This window comes from Bufo bufo, chromosome 2, assembly GCF_905171765.1.
Source record: "Bufo bufo chromosome 2, aBufBuf1.1, whole genome shotgun sequence".
In the NCBI taxonomy this organism is placed as follows: domain Eukaryota; kingdom Metazoa; phylum Chordata; class Amphibia; order Anura; family Bufonidae; genus Bufo; species Bufo bufo.
The window spans coordinates 361,983,401-362,008,476 of record NC_053390.1 but is presented as its reverse complement, the minus strand read 5'-3'; the positions used below and the strand labels follow the sequence as shown (position 1 = coordinate 362,008,476).

Here is a 25,076-nt window from a genome sequence, read left to right as displayed (position 1 = left end):
ATAACTTATGCAACATACACCTTACCGTACCCACTATATACTGCTTGGCTATTAATAAAAATATAATCTGCAATATTTTATTTCCTACACATTGACAACATTGCTTTTATAAACTGACATCACCTTGTATAATATCTAATGTTACCTTTATGTTCTGAAGCTAATAATCCATAGTCTTAACGCATATTTCCTGTAACAGGCATTGTTTCTAGAGAAAATGTTCAGCCAGTTACCATCCAAATACTATCATTGCCATCCTGCCATTAACATTTTATGCCATTCCAATAAATTTCACATATAGCCTTATCACCAAATATTGTCTATTATTTGTGCATCCACTGTCAGCTGAATATTTCTTGCCTTCATCCCACAGCGATTCTTAATTCTCATATTCAGTGATAAATTTTCACATAGCACTTACTGGTTTGGAACAGATAAATGGTAAGGCTGACTTGAGATGGACAATGTATATCAATGCACACCAAAGAAAATACAGTGACAAGATGGGCAAAATAGTAAAATTATTTATTCTCTTGTAGAAAAAAAGGTGACAACTTGTGTCCTTAAACTTAAATGTCAGATCAATGCAATAAAATTTTGCTGGGATGCATTCTTTATCATTTGTATTTCCTAACAAAACTACACAACTACTTACTTTGCAGTTTTATTGTTTAAATGGTGCATTTTATAAACTCAGCTAAACACTCACATACAACAAAAGAAAAATGGAAACATCTAGTAGAAAAGTCACACTTTCACTTTTCAATTCATTTTACAACCATAAATACTACTTAAATTACGGAAAATAAAGAATAAAGAAAAGCATCAATATATTATTTCATAAACTCTTTTTCAACATGTTTATAAACTGGGGGGAATTGTTCTATACAAATTTTATAATTAAGGAAAGATCACATTTCTTGGACAAAAATGGTCTTCTGCAGAAACTCATCTAGTTATGAAAATGGAATTCATATAGTTATAGAAATGCTACATAAATAAAAAAAAGAAAATATATGTATAGGGATGAAAGATGTATACTTAAATAATTGCTATGCTTTAAAACATTTACCAGTTGCAGTTATACAATTTCCACATGGCTACAGTTCTTGGATATTTACCAAGTATACTGTTATGGCACATTTGCATACAGATGAACAAATCATGCAAAATTTAGGCGGCACTTGGCATGATAATTCTGGTCACATTGGTATTAATAATGTGTTGGGAAAGTCAAGTAAAGTACGGTAGGTAGTCATTAAGATAGGAGTTACTGCTACACAAGTGTCTTAATGCCTTTTTAATGGCTGATTTTCAACCATTCTTAATTATGATTTGCAGATTGAAAATTACTTGCTTATATTCGGTTCCTAAACCAACAGAAAATAAAAACAAACACTTTTTTGCACAACCAGTTTAATAAAAAGTATAAATACTTTTTACATGACATGAAATTCATAGTGTATGAAAAGAATAGAATTCAATAAACACGGTAATAAAAAAAAAAAAGCGCAATTTAGGCATTGCTAAAAGATATCAATAACAGAGTAATTGGGAGGTGTCGGGACATTAAAATAAAAAAAAAACTCCACATATTTCACTTAGTGTTGCACCTTTCTATCATTTTAAACCAAATTTTCCACGAGGAGTGAACTACTGATATCAAATGACTGTGGGCATTCACACGCTTCTACAGGTTACTTTAAATCTGCTTAAACCTGTATTTTGCTTTACTGCAAAGCTCAATTGTTTGCATTATTGCAAGGAAAACTAAAAATGTTACGTAAGTAGTACTGCCACAAACAAAAAGGGGGTAATTTGTTGACCAAAAACATCATGCACCCTCAGTTGGCTCATACTCTGTGAACCTACTCAGCACTTCTTGAATATTAATTTGTATATATTGAGACTTATTTCCCAGTGAAGTACTGTTGTTACTAATATGTAAGTGAATGAACACCTTTAGGATTCATTCACATGGCAGATTTTGTGCTTGACTTTGTACGCCAGAATACACCTTCCATTGTTGTCAATGTGAATCCACACTGCCCTTTATACGGCTGCAGATTATTTCCATACTTATCAGCCCACTGAATTGGGCTAAATCCACAGGTGGATCTCAAACTGATAAGCTCAAATATCCAAAAGTCAAGCTTGGATTGCCACTGTAGATTCTGTGGCAAATACACATCAGATTTTTCTAGAGTGTATTGTGCCATGTAAACATACCAGTAAAAGAAGTATATGAATACTTTCAAGATGTATAACTATATTTTGTGATCAGTTGGGCTTATTTTTATTAAGGATTATACCAGATTATATTGCCAAATGCCTCACAAAACAAACAATGGAAATCATACATTCATTATTCATACCACTTTGTTTTAATTGCCAAGTACTAGAGTCTATTCCTGAGAAAGGCAAACAATTTTTGAAGATTTCAGTATGAAGTTGAACAAAAAATCCTAACTAAATAAAGACTTGTCCTAATTGGCTGAATGGAAGAAAAATATAACGGTGTCTTAACGATTTAACATATTTAAGCAATGAATAAAACTCATAACAAAAAAGTATTTGTTTATTATTTAACTATTATTAACTTTTTAAACATTTTACACTTATCGTCTCAAATTGGATATATACAAATGAATCAGTTGCGCAACAAATCTCTGTAAAACCAGACGTAATATGGTGATAAGCATATTCCAAAGATAAGAATTTCTCCACTTGTCAGAGAAAACATTTCTTATTGCTTCACAAAACTAACTTATACATGAGGAGTGCATATTGGAAAATAGCACTGGAAGTCTCATTCAAACATGGGGACTTGACTATGTCATAAATCACTGCATGAACATACATTTGGAATATGTACATTAACCCAAACTGTTGACCTTTAAATATTCTGATGACCGCAAGTTTTTCATAAATGCTGGTAAGATAAACTATATATAGTTTTGTGGTAGAACAACAATGTATATATCCTGACAACATGCAGCCCTGAGTGACTAGAGTAGTTTCCAAGTCAATGCTTCTTAAGACTTTTCAGCTTTTAACTCAGTTCCAGTAGATGTGGTAACATGAATGAGAACATTCTGGGAAAAACAGAACGTGGTATCTTGGGCCACTACTACAAAAAGGTCAATGCATGCGAACAAATGAATGTTCCATAGGGCTTATAGTTTCGATTAGCAGTGTATACAGTGCAATGTCTGTATACATGACCCAAGTGGGTACCTTGTGCCACCAATATTAGCATACATACTTCCTGCAAATATCTCCAAAAACAATTGAAACACTTTCAGGGTGGTAAAGTCAGGATTCTATTTTAGGAGCGCATGGTTTTCCTGGCTAGCAATGAGGCTGTGAACTATTCCCCTTAAAGGGGTTTTACCATCACATACAATGGGGGCATATAGCTAGGATATGCCTCCATTGTCTAATAGGTGCGGGTCCCACCTCTGGGACCTGCACCTACAACGAGAACGAAGCGGGGAAATTAATGGAGGGCGCACTGCGCATGTGCAGCTGCCCTCCATTCATTTCAATGGGGCTGCCAAAAATAGCCGCGTGCTGGCTCGGCCATTTCCGTCTGCCCCATAGAAATGAATGGGAGCAGTCCACTCACATTCACTTGTATGGGAGTAGCGGGCAGCAGCGCTTGGTGGTGGACCCGGGGTCCTCCAGCCACAGCTCTCCGTGCTCCGTTCTCCTTGTAGATGCGGGTCCCAGAGGTGGGACCCGCACCTATCAGACAATGGGGACATATCTTAGTGATATGCCCCCACTGTATATGATGGGAATACCTCTTTAACACCATTAGTTGAAGGAGTGCTATACTATGGCCATGAATCTAATAGACAATGTAATGTCAATGATGACAAGGCTCCACTGCAAGCCAGTAGATGTTATGTATGAACAGGAATTATGACAAGGAGTTGAACCAGAATGACCTTTCAGTTCAAAGTACTACTGTATGGGTGTAGTGCAAATGCAGTAACAAATCTCTCGCAAACTTGGGTCTATTCAGTTGCATGTTGTGTTAGTCCATTACTGTCCCTTGTGGGTTTTCTTTTGGAATGAACTCTTGAGAAATGTGCGATATCCGGGATCATCAACATATTCATTCTTGAACTTAACATTCAGTACTCTCTGTCTTTTTTTGTCTTTAATGACTTCTTCCCCATAAAACGCATCTTCATATTTCATGTCCGATGCTCTGGACTAGAACAGTATAAGAAAAATTAGCTTTTCAGGATTTTAGCATCATACGGTTGCATGGTCAACTGGAGTATTTTTAGTCACTATATAAACATTCCAATGACTAGTTACACTTCTCCCCATCATAGATTAAGACAAAAGCTAAAATAAAAGTGAAACTTACGTAACGAGATTTGATCTTCTTAGGAAGTTCTTCTTCCATTGTGTAAATATCTTCTCTCTTTGTCACAATTTGTGACCCATCTTCAAATTCAACCTGTGCAAAAAAGAAATTAGTAAAGGAAAAAGTTACTCCATCACCCAAAACGATGTTTAAAGTACTGTATATTAAAGTATATTTATATTAGAATGAGAACAATTCACAGATTGCAATCTTTCTTTACTGGCAAATATTGTATAAGTGAAGTGATGTTATACCGATGTAGCAATACTTATCTTGAAATTTAAAGAGTTTGTCCGGTCGCAAAATCAAATCAAAATTATTTTTATGTGTTCCTAACACCCCTCACCATGCATAACTATGCCTCCAATATATGATTTTAATGTCTCTGCTTTCTGGGCATCAGACTTTCCTGGCAGATCTGTTTACATTCACAGCTTGCTGTTTACATGGCTGTTTACAGCATGCTGTGTCTGATACATAGGCTGCTGTGTATCTAATCCTATCTTGTATGATACTGCCTGCTGAAGTGTATCTAATACGATCTTCTATGATACTGCCTGCGGAGCTGTGTATCTAATCCTATCTCGTATGATACTGCCTGCTGAAGTGTGTATCTAAAGCCTAATGCACATGACAATATCCATTTTGCGGTCTGCAAGATGCGCATCTGCTAAATAAGTATACTGTTAGTGTGCGATATGCATTTTTTTGCAGACCCATTGACTTCTATACGTTCAAGGTCTGCATTTTGAGGACCAGAATAGGACATATTCTATTTTTTGTGAATCTGACATACAGATGTGGAAATTGATGATGTCATATGTGTGCTTTCCACATCCATATGTAGTTCTGCAAAAAAATATAATCTCCTATTCTGGTCCTCAAAATGCAGACCTCAAATCCATAGAAGTTAATGGCTCTGCAACAAAATCAAACATGGACAGTATACTTATTTAGCGGATCCGCAACTTGCAGACCGCAAAATCGATATGGTCTTGTGCATAAGGCCTAATGCTATCTTTCTTGGTCCTGCCTGCTGAAGTGTTTATCTTGGCCTGTCGTGTGATACATCATTTGAGACTACTATGATCGCACGGGGAACATGATCCATGTGTACCAGCCGCATCTCCCAGGCCGACTGCACTCTTCTGACAAAAACTGACTGTATCACAGTAATTATATGGTAATTCTCTATCTGATCGGGGGGGTCGGGGGGAGTAAGTGCACATGATGAAGTGAGTACACAACAACTGTCCCGCAGCGCCCCCATAACAGCGACACCCGCAGTTGCCATGCCTCAGCAGACAATAAGTCGACTTGTGAACAGCATGAGACGTCGTTGTCAAGCTGTAATTGATGCTTAAAGGGGTTCTCCGGGAATTAAGAAAATTAAAATACCTAAATATTACTTTATTATAAATATATTCCCAAATACCTTTCATTAGTTACAATGGCTTATTTTGTCTGGGGAGCAATCATCAGGAGGAATTAAATGGCCGTCCTCCTATTAAAACACACAAAACCTGTCCTAATCACACAGCAGGACGCAGCCACATCTCCGCCTCCTCTCTGTACTTCATGTCTCCTCATCAACTCCATTCCTACAGAGATTCAGCTGAAGATCATATTAAACTGTATTCAGTACCATAACCCCTGACAAGTAGAGCAGAGAGGAGGATGAGGCAGCTCTTTACCTCACTGCTCTGAAGTAACTTGTCCTCCTGTGTGATTACAGCTTGACAATGACGTCTCATGCTGTTCACAAGTTGACTTATTGTCTGCTGAGGCATGGCATCCCACTCTTCTTGAAGAGCGGCCATCATTGAGGTCCTGGGGTACAGAGTTACGAGCCTTTACACGGCGACTCAGCTGGTCCCATAGGTTTTCAATATGATTTAGGTCTGGAGAATTATGCGACCTTGATCAGCTGGCGCACGTCCATGAAGATGAAATTACGCCTGTTTTGTTCATGCAGAGGCACAATGACTGGATTAATGATATTATTCAAGTAGTATGGGCTTGTCACTATACCATTCCAAAGTGTAGGGCAGTTCTGTAATGACTAGATACACCTGCCCACACTGTAACACCACCAGTGACAACAGTATCTGATGCATAGCGCTCTCCTTGAAGTCTCAAACATTGTTGGCGACCACCATTCCTGCTCACCGTAAATCGACTCATCAGTGAACAGCACTGAGGCCCACTGGTCCCACTGACGCCTGTGCCTGGTGGTGTGATCAGGAACCCTTGCAGGTCGTCTAGCATGCAGATGCATCCACTTCTAAGCCTTTCTGTGACTTTTCCAATCTCTCTGTATCTCTGTTGCAACCTGCTGATGACACTCTGTGACACTCTAAGCTCAGTGGCGACTTCTGACTGAGAACATCCGGCTTGAAGCCTCGCAATGGCGAGGTACTGTTGATCAATTGTTAGGTGTTGTCTTGGTCTCATGATGTCAAAATGTGAACAGCATTATAAGGAGGACTGTTTAAATACTAATTCAAATTGAACCAGGAAATTTATTGGGCGATTCATGGATCAAACACCTGTTGTGAATTTTGCCGTTAAGCTCCTTGTTAGAGAACAGCAAGTTGTGCAAAAAGTACTGAAACACTGAACAGTTGGACATGTGCATTCAACGTTTAGAGAAGGTTACATTAAGTTCACCTGTAAAGGTTAGAGTGCATTTTAGGTTAATCCCGGAATTTCACCCACAAGCCAAAATATAACGTTTTGTGAGTAGTGTATTTTAATAGAATATGCATTTTCAGATGAGGCAATGCCTATGATGTTTTTTTTTTTTATTGCTTGTTTTTATTTTATGGGAAAGGGGGTAAATTGAATTTTATATATATATATATATATATATATATATATATATATATATATATATATTATACACACTATACACACATACATACATATACACAGTTGCAAGAAAAAGCATGTGAACCCTTTGGAATGATATGGATTTCTGCACAAATTGGTCATAAAATGTGATCTGATCTTCATCTAAGTCACAACAATAGACAATCACACTAATAACACACAATTAAATGTTACCATGTTTTTATTGAACTCACCATGTAAACATTCACAGTGCAGGTGGAAAAAGTATGTGAACACTTGGATTTTATAACTGGTTGAACCTCCTTTGGCAGCAATAACTTCAACCAAACCTTTCCTGTAGTTGCAGATCAGAAGTGCACAACGGTCAGGAGTAATTCTTGACCATTCCTCTTTACAGAACTGTTTCAGTTCAGCAATATTCATGGGATGTCTGGTGTGAATCGCTTTCTTGAGGTCATGCCACAGCATCTCAATCGGGTTGGGCCACTGCAGAAGGCGTATTTTCTTCTGTTTAAGCCATTCTGTTGTTGATTTACTTCTATGCTTTGGGTCATTGTCCTGTTGCAACACCCATCTTCTGTTGAGCTTCAGCTGATGGACAGATGGCCTTAAGTTCTCCTGCAAAATGTCTTGGTAAACTTGGGAATTCATTTTTCCTTCGATGATAGCAATCCGTCCAGGCCCTGACACAGCAAAGCAGCCCCAAACAATGATGCCCCCACCTCCATACTTCACAGTTGGGATGAGGTTTTGATGTTGGTGTGCTGTGTCTCTTTTTCTCCACACATAGTGTTGTGCGTTTCTTCCAAACAACTCAACTTTGGTTTCATCTGTCCACAGAATATTTTGCCAGTACTGCTGTGGAACATCCAGGTGCTCTTGTGCAAACTGTAAATGTGCTGCAATGTTTTTTTTGGACAGCAGTGGCTTCCTCTGTGGTATCCTCCCATTAAATCAATTCTTGTTTAGTGTTTCACGTATCGTAGATTCGCTAACAGGGATGCTAGCATATGCCCGAGACTTTTGTAAGTCTTTAGCTGACACTCTAGGATTCTTCTTAACCTCATTGAGCAGCCTGCGCTGTGCTCTTGCAGTCATATTTACAGGACGGCCACTCCTAGGGAGAGTAGCAGCAGTGCTGAACTTTCTCCATTTATAGACAATTTGTCTTACCGTGGACTGATGAACAGCAAGGCTTTTGGAGATACTTTTATAACCCTTTCCAGCTTTATGCAAGTCAACAATTCTTAATCGTAAGTCTTCTGAGAGCTCTTTTATGCGAGGCATCATTCACATCAGGCAATGCTTCCTGTGAAAAGCAAAACCAGAACTGGTGTGTGTTTTTTATAGGGCAGGGCAGATGTAACCAACACCTCCAATCTCATCTCATTGATTGGACTCCAGTTGGCTGACACCTCACTCCAATTAGCTCTTGGAGATGGCATTAGAGATGGCATTAGTCTAGGGGTTCACATACTTTTTCCACCTGCACTGTGAATGTTTAGATGGTGTGTTCAATAAAAACATGGTAACATGTAATTCTTTGTGTGTTATTAGTTTAAGCAGACTGTGATTGTCTATTGTTGTGACTGAAGATCAGATCACATTTTATGATCAATTTGTGCAGAAATCCATATCATTCCGAAGGGTTCACATACTTTTTCTTGCAACTGTGTATATGTGTGTATATATGTATATGTATATATATATATATATATATATATATATATATATATATATATATATATATAGCAATGAAAGTCCGCAGCACTGCTTGAAAGATAAAATGTGCTCTTTATTCGCACACATCAAGTGACAACGTTTCTGCTCTCTCACAGAACCTTTCTCAAGTCAGGTGGTCTGACTTGAGAAAGGTTCTGTGAGAGCCGAAACGTTGTCACTTGATGTGTGCAAATAAAGAGCACATTTTATCTTGCAATCATGCAATCATCAAATTGCCATGTCTAATTAGTAAAGTGATTTAATGGATTACAGAATAGAAAATTTAGTATATTCCAAAGCAGTGCTGCCCCCTGCAGGCCTGCATTGGACTATACCTGTAATACGCCTGGTAGCCTTGTAAAGGTGTTTCAGCCACAGGAGCACACTAGGGCTGCAGTAAACGATTATTTTAGAAATAGAGTATTCTACTGATTACTTTTTACAATTAATCGAGTACTCTGGTAAGAAAAAATGAATTAATAGACTGTTTTCATTTATAAAACCTCATCAGATCCCCTGCCATCAGTCCCCAACACCCTTCGCTCCCCCCTGTGCGATCAGCCTAAGTGCTTCAGTTTCCCCAGTGCCATCAGCTCCACTATCCCCCAGTGTCTTCAGTATACCGGTACATTCACAAGACCAAAACAGGCCCGCAAACAGGGACACCGGCCGCGTCCGTTCTGCACTTTGCAAATATACGGATTGTAAAGCACGATAAAATAAAAATAAAGAATTGCTGTTTTCTATTCTTCCCTCCATCACAAACCGAGTAAAAAGCAAGACAATCGTACCAATGAAAAACACAAATCAACCTGCCAAAAAATAAGCCCTCACACAGTTACACTGTCAGCATCGAAGATGCACTAAATGTATCAAACATTGTTACATTTGAAAAATTTGGCCCAAATTACGGCAATGCAGACTCCAGTAAAGCTGACTAAAAACTGGCCTCATAATGAATCTCCACCTCATCTTTCGGCATCTGCTGCTTGTTCAATGTCTGCACTAATCTTACTTTGTGAAGTTTGGATTACTGGCAATGCACATTAATCTAGCTTTGATCAAGCGTAAGAAAAACAAACTATCTAAAAATGCACATTATAGAAAAAAGTGCTGGACTATGCGCACTACCACAGTCCCAGCTACCAGAGAGGCAGGCGCTTTTTCCTATAGTTCGCAAGCTTGGCCACCTCTGCTGGATACAGGATAGTCGTAACCAACGAGCAGTGTATAATGTGGTGGAAAAATTTATCTAGCCAGCAAGCAATATGGACAATCACAATACATTATTGTATTAAAGGCTATGTACATCTTTGGAGGCAATTTTTGCTTATGATTGCATTTTACTCATTTTTGGCTAAAAATCATATTTTCAATTGGCCTTTATTAAAAATATTGCTACCCCATATGCTGGGCCCTTCACACTCAATCTACTTACCCGGCTCCCCATGCAGCTCCTGGTCCTCACACTGCCACAGCTGTTTCTCACCATGCGCGGATGAAAATCTGGTGTCGGGAAAAGCAGCCAATGGCAGGCAGGTATGGGGATGAGCCTTTCTAGCGCCCCAGTCGCTGCCTGCCATTGGCTGCTAGCCCTGACACCAGATGTTTTCATCCACGCATGGGAGAAGCAGCTGCAGCGGTGCGGGGACCAGGATCGGCATGGAGAGCAGGGAGCCAGGTAAGTAGATTCAGTATGGGGGGGGCATTTGTTAGAAAAACTGTTATCCAAGACTAACTGTGTGACGGGTACTTTCATTTTGTGCTGATCATCTAATAACCCTTATCTTTAAATGACAAAGAGGTCATAAACACTTATTTAAGCTACATTCTTATGAGTAAGATAAGACCTGAGCTTTAATGTGTTTATAAGGACAGAGAGCAGAGATAAGGAGTCCTTCAGCTCCCCAGATGACGGAAAAGACAAAAAATCTACAGGCTGCTGCTAGAGCATATCAGCTCTGTAGAGAAAAATGGATTCTATATTGTTAAGACCAATTGAAAAAATGATTTTTAGCTCACAATGAGTATAATGCCATAATAAAAAAAAATTGCCCCCAAAAGGTGTACATAGACTTTAAATTCCTCTACATTATAAATGCCATTTGCTGAAGTGAGACAACCCCTTTAAGGTTTGATTGGAGTACCAGGTAAGATGACAGATTGAATGGAGAAATGACCAAGATCGACAGGTGAGAGTCTAAACTTTGGTACCCACCAATCCAACTTTTATGACAAATTCTGTTTCTAAGCCATAAATGTGGAAGACAGATAACCTAAAAGGTTTGTGCTGCTTTGCAGTTGACTCCACAGGTATAGATTTGACACAACACAGAGTATTACGCCATGTTTACTTGGGAGTACTATCTCTCCTTACAGAGAGCACCTTAAAGAGCTGTCTGCAGATGAGATGCTGCTTTATTTATTATCCAAGTCATGTCTCAAGGTCTCTTTAAAGGGTTGAACATTGACTTATAGGATAGCTGCCTTACATCTGGAGCCATCAGAGGCAGATCTTGCCAAGTGCTCATTTTCATCCCTTCTAACCAGAATTCCAGCGGAGCATGTATGGCCTATAAGTCTCCTCACGCCGATTAACTTAATTGATGAGGGGCCATCACCCCAAAACAGCTGTCTGCAGATGAGGTGCTGGCTTATTTAATACAGTCCTGATCAAAAGTTTAAGACCACTTGAAAAATGGCAAAAAATCATATTTAGCATGGCTGGATCTTAACAAGGTTCCAAGTAGAGCTTCAACATGCAACAAGAAGAAATGGGAGTGAGAAAACATTTTTTGAGCATTCAATTTAATGAAAACAACGAATAAACTGAAACAGGCTGTTTTTCAGCTGATCAAAAGTTTAGGACCACACCTACAAAAAAAACTAACCCCCCCCCAAAACAGAAATCCAACTTCCAAACATGAACTCAGTAATGAGTAGCTCCGCCGTTATTGTTTATCACTTCAAAAATTCGTTTCGGCATGCTTGATGCAAGCGTTTCCATGAGGTGAGTGGGAACATTTCTCCAAGTGGTGAAGACGGCCACACGAAGGCCATCTACTGTCTGGAACTGTTGTTAATTTTTGTAAACTTTCCTTGCCATCCATCCCCAAAGGTTCTCAATTGGATTTAGATCAGGGGAACACGCAGGATGGGCCAAAAGAGTGATGTTATTCTCCTGGAAGAAGTCCCATGTCCTGCGGTGTACTGTAGCGTTGTCCTGTTGAAAAACCCAGTCGTTACCACACAGACGAGGGCCCTCAGTCATGAGGAATGCTCTCTGCAACATCTGGACATAGCCAGCGGCCGTTTGACGCCCCTGCACTTCCTGAAGCTCCATTGTTCCACTGAAGGAAAAAGCACCACAGACCATTATGGCGCCCCCTCCACTGTGGCGCGTAGAAAACATCTCAGGTGGGATCTGCTTGTCATGCCAGTAACGTTGGAAACCATCAGGACCATCAAGGTTACATTTTTTCTCATCAGAGAATAACATTTTCTTCCACCTTTGAATGTCCCATGTTTGGTGCTCTCTTGCAAAGTCCAAACGAGCAGTTCTGTGGCGTTCAAGGAGACGAGGTCTTTGAAGACGTTTTTTGCTTTTGAAGACCTTCAGTCTCAGATGCCATCTGATGGTTATGGGGCTGCAGTCAGCACCAGTAAGGGCCTTAATTTGGGTCGAGGATCGTCCAGTGTCTTGACGGACAGCCAATTGGATCCTCCGGCTCAGTGCTGATGACATTTTTTTGGGGTATTCCACTTGACTTTTTTGTTCCATAACCCTCAGGATCATTTAAGAATTTAAGAAATTCCAAATGACTGTCTTACTGTGTCCCACCTCAGCAGCGATGGTGCAGTTCAACAACCCGACCACATTCAAAAAGGGAGAGTTTTTTTGCCTTTGCCATCACAACGTGTGACTACCTGACAGAAAATGACAATGAATCCACATCTTTGCACAGATTCGGCCTTTTAAAGGCATGTGGTCCTAAACTTTTGATCAGCTGAAAAACAGCCTGTTTCAGTTTATTCGTTGTTTTCATTAAATTGAATGCTCAAAAAATGTTTTGTCTCACTCCCATTTCTTCGTGTTGCATGTTGAAGCTCTACTTGGAACCTTGTTAAGATCCAGCCATGCTAAATATGATTTTTTGCCATTTTTCAAGTGGTCTTAAACTTTTGATCAGGACTGTATCCGAGTCATGTCTCAAGGCCTATTTAAAGGGTCGAACATTGACTTATAGGATAGCTGCCTTATTGTGGTGGCATCAGAGGAAGAGCTTGCTAAGAGCTCATTTGCCTTCTTCCATGTTTTATTGATTTTGCATAGTCACCTGTAAATGTATATCTAAGTATTTGTTCTTCAATAGTGTTGTGCAAGGACTACTCACATACATTTTTATCTTTCTGGCAAGGCTGTATTACTACTGGCAAAATGATCTTCACTAACAATAAGGATTTAAATAATTACAAGTAAGGTCAGACCTTAACCATGCCCAAGTCCTGCAATACAGGAGTATTATTTTAGCAAAACTATCACTCCTTAAAATATTCATGGAGTGGTTAGTCACAGAAAACAAGCAAGCATGAGGTCTGTAGTCAGAAGCCAACTCTGCAGGGGCTTTCTAAGTTTAACTCGGCATATAAGTAGCTGGAACTAAAATGGGTCTTTAAAAGTGTGTGTTTTCTGCCTCTGGAATTTCCATTAACCATACAGTCCGTTTCAAAGATTACCAGCACTGTATTATCAGTATTTGTAGTGCCACATTTTTTATGTAGTTACAGCTGAAACTTTTGCATACCCATCCATCAATTTTTTTTTATTCTTTATTTAATTTCTTTCTTATGTTTGCTTCTGATTCAACAGCTAGCGGAAATTAATTGAATAGCTTTCGGCTCTTTTCAGACTGTCTGTGTGTATAAGGTGAAGACAACCTGAGTGACATGCCATGAGATACCGTTAACTAAACCAATGTCTACAACACTGCATTCTAATATGCTCATTTAAAACAGAGAAAATGCTTCCTGCTGTCTAAGTGGAAAATTAATCTAAACTGAACTATTTTATTTATTTTTTTGCAGGAAATAAGAAAAGTATTCCAGTAGTGTGTGGAAAATCGTCAAATACATTAAAACTATATTATGTGCAATGAAAAGTTTCCCAATGCTTCTTACATGACCATCTCACATTCCAGCTAAAATAGGTGGCTAACAATTTCATTCTTTGGGGCAGATTTACTAATCCTATAAATGGCATAAGCTTTATCACAGGGGCTTAGACTAGATGATAAACGTGGTACTGGGATAGAGGCTTTTGTCTAACTCTGTACCAACTGTTGGTTGGCTTGCTCTGAGACAGAATTTGACACCAGAATTGTGGTGCAATTTGGTGTTAAATGTTGCCTATCAGGGCACGCCTAATAATATCACAGTAACCCAAACTTGATATCAATTGATAGATCGCTATATGATATATGGGACAGGGGGTCACCTAATTGTTAGGTATAACTACTCTGAACAGCAAAATAAATACAAGCATTTTGGAGTTATTGATAGTAATGTAGATAAAACAGGATATTAGAGTACCCACACCAGGTGTATCTGACAGTGAGGAAATACAAATATTGATAAAGCAAACAAAAATAAAAAGAAGCTAGTAATAACCATTAGGTCAAAGCAATATCACTTGGTGAGATGCCCGGGATAACCCACATAGTAGAGGATAAGCAATCGCTCAGATATGGGGTGCCAGGGGATCCACCACAGATAATCCCAACACGTTTCCCCATGATTAACGGTTCCTCAGGGATCAATTACAATGGACTAAGTTACATGTATTACAAAGATAGTAATAATGCAAAGGTTCGGATGGATACAGAGAAAGATCACTGTGTGCTAGATGCAGCCATAAAGAAGTTGTTGCCAATGTCAGTGTCCATACAAGGCCATGCCCCTTTACCTATGCCCCTTAACCCTCTTCTGGTAAGCCTGCTACCCTGTCAAGCTAGGTGCAGAGGATTTCTCAAGAATTAGAAGTGCCAAATTTCAGCGCAGTTTACAGCGGTGTCTAGGTACAAAAAAACAATAGCATATGTGGGCAATGCTATGTATTGAGAATTTACATACCCATGATTATAGTTTCTTCGTATACATTCACTTCACTCAAATGCACTGATTGGTTGCTATGGGCAACTAAGCCAGTTCCAATTTATACCGGTTTGATAAATCTCACCCATTGTGCTTTCCAGCCTTAAAGCCTCATTCACACGTCAGTGTTTTGGTCAGTGTTTCCAACAGTGAATTTGAGCTAAAACCAGATGCAGTGTAGACAGGACAGGTGCAGATCTTTCTCTTAAACCTTATGTCTGTGGAGGCTCCAATCCTGGTTTTGGCTCACAATCACTGATGGAAATCGCTGACCCAAACATTGACGTGTGAATGAGGCTTTAAGGCGAGAAAGCACAATGGGTGAGATTTATCAAACCGGTATAAAGTAGAACTAGCTCCTTTGGAAAATGAAAGTTGGATTTTGATTGGTTGCTATGGGCAACTAAGCCAGTTCTGCTTTACACCATTTTGATAAACAACCCCACTAAGTTTGTAAGTATGGTCACATATGGTAAAAAGCTTTGAATGGTAAACAAATGTAAAAGTAATTTTACACTCACCTTGTACATATAGACAATGTTGCATCCAAGGTATTTTGCACCATAAAGTAACCCATCAGGCCATTTTACCCGGACATCTTCTCCCTGTAAAGGTGGACCTAGCTTCAGACAGTCTCTGCTCTGTTAAAAAAAGGAAAAAAAAATAGAAAATGTTAAATTAATTGCATGTGTCAAGATTAAAAGTAGACAAAATGTATGCACCCATTCACACATGTGGATTGTCTACCAGTAATGAGAGCCAAATCAATGATATGGCAAGTTGATAAGTGCTTGTTCAGAAGTGTTAATAGTTACATTTTTATCAATTAACAAAAAGCAAAGTGAATGAAAAAAAGAGAAATCTATCTCAAGTCAATATCTGGCGCAACCACTCTTTACCTTCAAAACAGCATCAATTCTTCTAGGTACACTTGGACAAAATCAGGGATTTTGAGGTCCATGATTAACCAATTATACCAAACAGTTAATAATGATCTTCATTTTCATACGTAGGTTGAAACGGTCACTAAATGAAACAAACAGCTAGCTGTGTATGAGACTTTAAACTAGGGGAGAAACAGTCAAACTCTGCTACAAGGGTGAGGTTGTGGTAGACAGCTTTATGTCACAGGTCATACACCACGGCAAGACTGAGCACAAATAATACACAAGATGAGACACAAGATACCTATAATGCATCAGCAAGGTATCTCTCAGGCAAAATCATTTAAGTAGACTGGGGTTTCAAATGTGATTTTCTAGTTCTTTTGAAGAAGCCTAAAGAAACGGGCAGTACTGAGGACTGTGGATGCAGAAGTCAGCCAAGGAAACTTAGTGCAGCAAATAAGACACATCATGCCTACTTCCCTATCGAAACCCGAAGATGTCCAGTAGTATCATCATCTCAGTGTCAGGAGCCAGTGAGACCCAGGTACACCTTTCTACTGTTCAGAGGATCCCTGCCAGAAGTTGTCTTCATTGAAAGAATTGCAGCCAAAAAGAAGAAAAAGGACAGCAGGTTCTCCAGATAGAAGGGTCCAAATTTTAAATATTTGGTTGTAATACAAGGCAGTTTGTTAACCAAACGGCTAGACAGCAGTACAATAATGATTGTCTGCAGGCAACAGTGAAGCAGGGTGTAGGTTCCTTTCAAGTTTGGGGCTGCATTTCAGCAGATGGAGGCGGGGATTTCATTAGGATTAATGGCGTCCTCAATGCTGAGAAAGGTAGACTAATAATTATCCAGTGAGGCATCTAACTTGCTTCAAATTCTGCAGGATAACAACCCCAAATATACAGTCTATGTTATTAAGAACTATCTTCACCATAACGAAGAACAAGGAGTCCTGGAAGTCATGATATGGCACCTACAGGGACATTAACTCAATATTATCAAGTCATTCTGGGATTACATGAAGAGACAGGAGGATATGAGCAAGCCTAGACCCAAATAAGATCTGTGGTTAATTCTCCAAGATGTTTGGAACAGCCTCCCTTCAAAAACTGTGTGCAAGTGAACCTAGAAGAATTGCTGCTATTTTGAAGGCAAAGGGTGGTCACACCAAATATTGATTTGATTTAGATTTCTCTTTTGTTCATTCACTTTGCATTTTGTTTAGTGATGAAAAACTATTAACACTTATTTTTTGAAAGCATTCCTACTTTTCAGCTTTTTCCAACCCCTGTCTAAAACTATTGCACAGTACTGTACAAATATATTTTCCAATTATTGTATCCTTCTGATAAGGAATTATCCTTCCTCAATTCTATGGCAAATGGTACAAAAGTCTAGGGGGCCTGTGAAGAAGTAAAATGGCAAGATCTAGAAAAAGCCACATCCATTTTATATGATTTTGAATGACCAAAAAGGCAAATAGTGTTGGACACAAATTACAAGTACATGACACAATAATGTTCATTGAAAAAAAAATTTAGATTTCCATTTTCGCATTGGAGCCGTGTCATATTCTTGTAAATTCTGTTTGCTTGCATATATTTAAAATAATCAGTAACATCATAAATCAAAATCTAGTTGAGTTACAGCACTCAAATTGATACAAAATTAACGTAATAAAATTCTGTTGTGCATATAGATCATGAAGCATATCTATTCACGTCACATGCTTGCCAAATTTGCTTCGTTGTGATGACAATGTGGCATCAGGATTAGCTCAACAACAAATAATTCATCTTACTATTAATTTATTTTAAAGCACCATTTCTTACTAAATATAGTGTATCTTCTGCATGCTGCACTCAGATTTGCATAACAAATAGTTTGGTTTTTCTCTTGACTCTCTGTAGACATCTGGTGATGTTTCTGAGGAATTACAAATATGCTTGGGGATTTTTCTTCCACATTCTACCTGGATTGGAAATTTTACTAGAAAGACAAACATGGCATCTATTGCCTGAGTGGGTAAAATTTTGGGATTTTAGAAAAAAAATTGAATTTTTTTTGTAAGAATAAAATATTTAAAACATATAGAAGGGTTGGCAAATGCTTACAGGAATTATTTCTGAAATATATAAAGAATACGGACCTTCTGCTTTGTATGTAGAAGTTTTGTTATTATTGGCTATTGTTACAGTGTGTGAAGACATTTTCTAAATAATCAGCACAGTCTAACTGTGACATTTCTAACGACAGCGAAAATCAGTAATGATTTGAAGACATTGCTGTAGAAATAAGGGATGTGATAGAGTGTGAGAACTGTCATACAGAGTCAGCTCTTCCAGTCTGAAACCCATGGAGTAAATAGAAATGCTGGGTCAAAGATGCAAAGGTGACTCAACCTAAGCACTCTAAAGTAAAAGATTGTCCCTAGGGATGAAACTAAAATATCAGAAATTCCATTCCCCCTAATGCACTTAATGCTAGCTGTCTCTTCAGTTTAAGGTTAGCTCCATGTACTATAGCTTTCTGGCTGAAGGAAAACGATTATGTACCAAAATGCTTTTTATGAAAATGAAAAATCATTGCTCGATAAATGGATGCAAGCCTTCAAATGTCTGGAAATCTTGTCACAGAAATGCTTTCTTTACGTTGCTAGCAGTGCGCACGTTGTGGCTATTTTCCAATGGTAAGGAAACAGTTTTTCACCATACAGCAATGCCAACCAAATAGTATTTGTACAACCACTTCCTTCGAAAACTGCATTGCAGAACTGAATGCAAAATGACAGTTTTTACGTGGGATTTTCATGGTCGGCTCTTCAAAATCCTATCTTTTGCCATATCTTGCAGATGACGGACCCATTCGCAGTCAATGGGTCCGCCTCCGCAGCAGAGTGCGCACGGCCAGTGCGGGTACGTAATACGGGCACTGAGCCCTTAGGCTTATTTCATACAGTGTTTGGTCCATGATTTGCATCAGTGATTGTGAGCCAAAACCAGGTGGGGGTCAAAAACACTGAACAGGTGCAGATCTTTCCAATAAAGCTTATACATGTGGGGGCTCCACTCCTGGTTTTGGTTGACAATCACTGACTTGTAGTCTAGGCCTAACTGTAACCAAAATGCAACCTATAGGACATGTCACATTTTGGAAGAGCACAGGATATTTAATCAACTACAAACTATGTAGTTAATTCCTACACCTCATGAATAGGATAGACCGCAAGGTGTATACAACCTAACTCACGCATACACAGCCATAATCACACCACCATATACTTGTGGGGTCATACTGTTCCTTTGTACGTTTCTAACTTTATAGGGAAGATTTCTTATGTTGGATGTTGCATGAATACGACAAGAGAATATTGCTCCATTTGATGGCGTATTATGGGAATATTAGAATACATTTTCCAGAGGTAAAATATGACTTAACCAAAAGTATGGCACTGTCCTGACTAACTAGCATGCATCTTTCCCCCTGGCATGCCTGTTACTAAATACTTGTATTCTTCATGAAATGACAATTTTGAAGCATCTTGTCTTAAGATTGTATAATTCCTTCAGGAAACGCTTGAATTAACTGACAACAGGATGCTACTTTTCCCCTTGCCAATAAGCGGCGTCTCTACATAGCCTGACATTGTCAGCAATAAGTGACGCACACTATTCACAAAGACAATAGTAACAACCTAGCCGTCAATTTATTCATACATTTACAGGAAGACTAGAAGAGGATGAGTACAATGGAGAACTGTAATTTCATGTGGAATGCAAGTATTTACTAAGACAGACATGTCAGAAGAGTGGACAGGCTCTCAAACATTGAAACATGGCATCACAGAGTGCAGGCTTTCAACACAGGTTTATTAATTCACAATATAATTATATTTTAATTCACAAGCCGTTGACGGTTTTTCAACATCACTTTCAGTCTTCATGATGGGGAAATTCAGAGAGCTGACATCCAGTGAATGAACATGGCATAGAGTATAATGGGATGGATGGCGTTTCAGATTGTAGATGATCTCTCTTCCTTAGCAAAGGAAAGAGCAGCTTTTGACAGCTCGCCTTGTAGAAATAATACGCAGACCAATTTCACAGCATGGAAACTGTAGCTTTATGTTACCTGCAATTTAACTCAATGCTACCTACAATTGTGACGGTAAGACAGTGTAATTGGCAGCATGTCTGACTGATTGAATCAATGCAGCACAAGCTTTTAAAGATGTTCAGTTCTGTATAGATGTAAACAACTGAATTTCAGCGGTTGTCGTAAATGTCTAATATTGGAACACCCCTTAAAACCAAACGGTCAATTTTTCTTTTCCATTGGAAAAAAAATATTTTGCAATATACATTGCCTTGTGAAAGTATTTCCCCTCCCCTTTGGTGGTTTTCCAGTTTTGTTGTATTACAACCTGGAATCAAAGTGGATTTTAATTTAGATTTTATTTAATGGTCCAAATTGTTATAGTGGAATGAAAAAATACCTGGTTTAACCCTCTCCCAACATGTGACATACAGTTTTTTTGGTTGCTTCACCTCCCACATAAAATTAAATAAAAAGTGATCAAAAAGTCATACACACCGCAAAATAGTATCAATGAGATGTATGGATCACCACGCAAAAAAATGAGCCCTCAAACAGCTTCATACACATAACTACATAAAAGTTACAGGGGTCAGACTATGGTGACAAAAATAATTTTTTTCAAGATTTTTAATTTTTTTTTTGTATTAAACCACAAGAAAAACTATACATATGAGGTATCGTTGTAATCGTCCTGACACGGAGAATGAAAGTAAGAGGTCCATTTTGCTGCATAGTGAACGCCATGAAAACAGAAAAAACTTAACCCCATTTGGAATTTTTTTCCAGCTCGCCCCTACATTGTATGCAATATTATGGTGGCATTAGAAAGTGCAACGTGTTCCCCAAAAAAGAAGCCCTAATATGGCAATTTGAACGGAAAAATAAAGTTATGACTCTGGAATGAAAAAGCAAAAATGGAAGAAACCTCCAGGGCTCAAAGGGTTAATAAATAAAAACCTAAAAGCTGTGAGTGCATATGTATTCACCCACATTGATATGAAAACCCTAAATAAGATCTGGTCCAACCAACTAACTTACAGTCACATAATTAGATAATTAGTTGAAAAGGGTCCCCCTGAACTGTCACATGATACTTGTCTAAATACACCTGCTCTTCTGAACACCCAACCAAATGGAAATAATACCTGACAAGAGAAGGCAGCCCATCAAAACTCACAGAATGGGCCAGTAGAGCATTAATTAGGGATTCAACAAAGACACCAATGATCACAATGAAGGAACTCTAGATCCATAGAGGAGATGGAAGTCGTAGCCAGCCCAGGTAATTTATTATAATCTACCTCAGGAAACATCCATTTCGACACACAGACGTGCCACAATTATTAAAAGATGTAATACGCCAGTCTTAATAATGTCCCCTGAAGAGAGTCACCTCAGGAACATCATTTCCATTGTGAAGCATGGTGGTGACAGTGTCATGCTGTGGGAATGTTTTCATCGGCAGGGACTGGAAAACTGGTCAGGAATGAAGAAAAGATGGATGACAGTAAGTACAGGACAAATTTTGAAGATACACTGTTTTACTGGGACGGAGGTCCACCCTCCTGCAGGACAATGATAAGGCTACTTTCACACCTGCGTTCAGGTGTCCGCTCGTGAGCTCCGTTTGAAGGAGCTCACGAGCGGTCCCGAACGCAGCCGTCCAGCCCTGATGAATTCTCAATGGAGGCGGATGCATTGAGAATGCATCCGCCTACCAGCGCTCAGCCTCCGCTCCGCTCAGTGAGCGGACACCTGAACGCTGCTTGCAGCGTTCGGGTGTCCGCCTGGCCGTGCGGAGGCGAGCGGATCCGTCCAGACTTATAATGGAAGTCAATGGGGACGGATCCGTTTGAAGATGACACAGTATGGCTCAATTTTCAAACGGATCCGTCCCCCATTGACTTTCAATGTAAAGTCAAAACGGATCCGTTTGCATTATCATGAAAAAAAAAAAAAAAAAAAAAAATATTTTTTTTTTTGTTCATGGTTATGCAAACGGATCCGTTCTGAACGAATGCAAGCGTTTGCATTATAGGAGCGGATCCGTCTGTGCAGACACCAGACGGATCCGCTCCTAACGCAAGTGTGAAAGTAGCCTAAAACATCCTGGTAGCTTTAGCAGTTATGTGTAGTAAGGGAACAATAAATGTCCTGGATTGTACTATACAAATCCCAGACCTCAATCCAATTGAGAATCTGTGGCATAACTTAAAGACTGCTGTACACAAGATCCATCTTGAAGGAGTTGGAGTGGTTTTGCCTGGAAGAATGGGCAAAATCCAAGAATCTAGATGCGCTAAGATAATAGTTAAGACAAAAAAAAAAAAAACAGAGAACTTGAATGTGCATCAGTATTCATTCCCTGAAAGTCAATACTTTGTGGAGCCAACTTTTGCTACAAGTACAGATGCAAGTCTCTTCGGGCATGTCTCTATTGTTTGTGTCAAGGTAAAAGGAAAAAAAAAAAATAGGTATTTTGCACCCTCAAAGTAGAAGCACATTGTATAAATTAAATGATACAACCCTTTCAAAGATCCATTTTCATTACAGGTTGTAATGCAGCAAAGAAGGAAAAACACTAAGTGGGAGAATACTTTTGCAAAGTATTGTATGCTGTAGATGCAATGCATTATAAAAGGTACATTCATGCTGCTTATCTAGCCTCAGTCTTTGGCTACTATTGAGTGGGATCAATTTGTCTGATATGTAAAGAAAATATGATGTGCCTTGTCTTGCACAGGGTGTCAAGAACATCAAGCAGAAAAAAAACACGTAATATGTCAGATTGGAAACAGAGCACAAGATGGCAAGTGCTCAAAGCCTGAAGCCATACATTTGTAACAGCGTTGATGTTCCTGGAGGGATACACCAAATGGATAAAGATTTAGGAAAACTAGAGGAATGGTCAAAAATCTGGCAACTAAAATTTAATGTTGATAAGTGCAAGATAATGCACCTGAGGCGTAAAAACCCAAGAGCAGAATATAAAATCGGTGATACAGTCCTAACCTCAGTATCTGAGGAAAGGGATTTAGGGATCATTATTTCAGAAGACTTAAAGGTAGGCAGACAATGTCATAGAGCAGCAGGAAATGCTAGCAGAATGCTTGGGTGTATAGGGAGAGGCATTACCAGTAGAAAGAGGGAGGTGCTCATGCCGCTCTACAGAGCACTAGTGAGACCTCATTTGGAGTATTGTGCTCAGTACTGGAGACCATATCTCCAGAAGGATATTGATACTTTGGAGAGAGTTCAGAGAAGAGCTACTAAGGCTACTTTCACACTAGCGTTCGGGGCTCTGCTTGTGAGTTCCGTTTGAAGGGGCTCACAAGCAGCTCCAAACGCATCCGTACTACCCCAATGCATTCTGAGTGGACGTGGATCCGCTCAGAATGCATCAGTCTGGCAGCGTTCAGCCTCCGCTCCGCAAGCGGACACCCGAACGCTGCTTGCAGCGTTCGGGTGTCCGCCTGGCCGTGCGGAGGCAAACGGATCCGTCCAGACTTACATTGTAAGTCAATGGGGACGGATCCGTTTGAAGATGACACAATATGGCTCAATTTTCAAACGGATCCGTCCCCATTGACTTTCAATGTAAAGTCTGGACGGATCCGTCTGAACTACTTTCACACTTAGAATTTTTTCTAAACTATAATGCAGACGGATCCGTCTGCATTATAGGAGAGGATCCGTCTGGGCAGACAGCAGACGGATCCGCTCTGAACGCAAGTGTGAAAGTAGCCTTAACTAGTACATGGATTGCAGGATAAAACTTACCAGGAAAGGTTAAAGGACCTTAACATGTATAGCTTGGAAGAAAGACGAGACAGAGGGGATATGATAGAAACTTTTAAATACATAAAGGGAATCAACAAGGTAAAAGAGGAGAGAATATTTAAAAGAAGAAAAACTGCTACAAGAGGACATAGTTTTAAATTAGAGGGGCAAAGGTTTAAAAGTAATATCAGGAAGTATTACTTTACTGAGAGAGTAGTGGATGCATGGAATAGCCTTCCTGCAGAAGTGGTAGCTGCAAATACAGTGAAGGAGTTTAAGCATGCATGGGATAGGCATAAGGCCATCCTTCATATAAGATAGGGCCGGGGGCTATCCATAGTACTCAGTATATTGGGCAGACTAGATGGGCCAAATGGTTCTTATCTGCCGACACATTCTATGTTTCTATGTAACATGAATAGTCAAAGGGGTTTTCCAAACTGACTCTTATAGCATTTCCACAAGCTATGTCTGGTGGGGGTCTGACAACTCAGACCCATAGATTTCCTATTTGGCTATAATGTCAATACATATAGTTATTTTCTCCTGTTTGGAAAATCTTTGTAGCTTCCATTATGCCTTTTTTTGGCCTATATGCATTGGGGACTTGCTATTTCATATTTGCAACTATAGCTGAATATTATTTGATTCTGGGCATAGAGGTGCCTCAGATATGACATGGGTAAATTTCACATTTTTCTCTGTTGGACATTTTTTGTCATGTAATAAATCTATAGAAATATACTTAAAAAAATGCATACTGGACACACAATTTCATTCATGCATGTCAATTGATATGATGTTATTAGCTCATAATAATATTAACAAGCCTACAGAAATCCAGATATCTAGTATGCAAGCACACATCATATTACAGTACTGTGCAATCTCTACAAATGGAAATACAGTATGTGACACAGCCTGGAATTCTGTCCTCGACAGCCATCAACTTAATTTATCTTGTGTCTTTTAAGAAAAGGTGTAAGGTAATCAATTGTCAAGAAGCAAAGCATAAAAAAAAATAAAAAAATGGTTAATTGCCTGTCACAGTACACATTCACCGGGAGCACAGTATAATGGAACATTTCAACTCGGAATCATATTTTTGCTAAATAATTAATTCAACAATTATTTTTTTTATAAAAAATGTTAAACGTATGGGTAGCTTTTAACCCATTATGGCTTGTTGCGTTAC

The 25,076-nt window shown here is 39.0% G+C and overlaps 1 protein-coding gene across 1 annotated transcript in view; it reads right to left on the bottom strand.

The window, feature by feature from the left end:
• Positions 1-3,746: 3,746 nt before the first annotated feature.
• KDM4C (lysine demethylase 4C) overlaps positions 3,747-25,076 on the bottom strand; it is a 320,670-nt gene continuing 299,340 nt past the window's right edge. The window contains 3 exon segments of the mRNA XM_040419760.1: positions 3,747-4,224; positions 4,385-4,477; positions 15,631-15,750. Coding sequence (XP_040275694.1) covers positions 4,051-4,224; positions 4,385-4,477; positions 15,631-15,750 — 387 coding nt within the window. The 3' untranslated portion in view covers positions 3,747-4,050.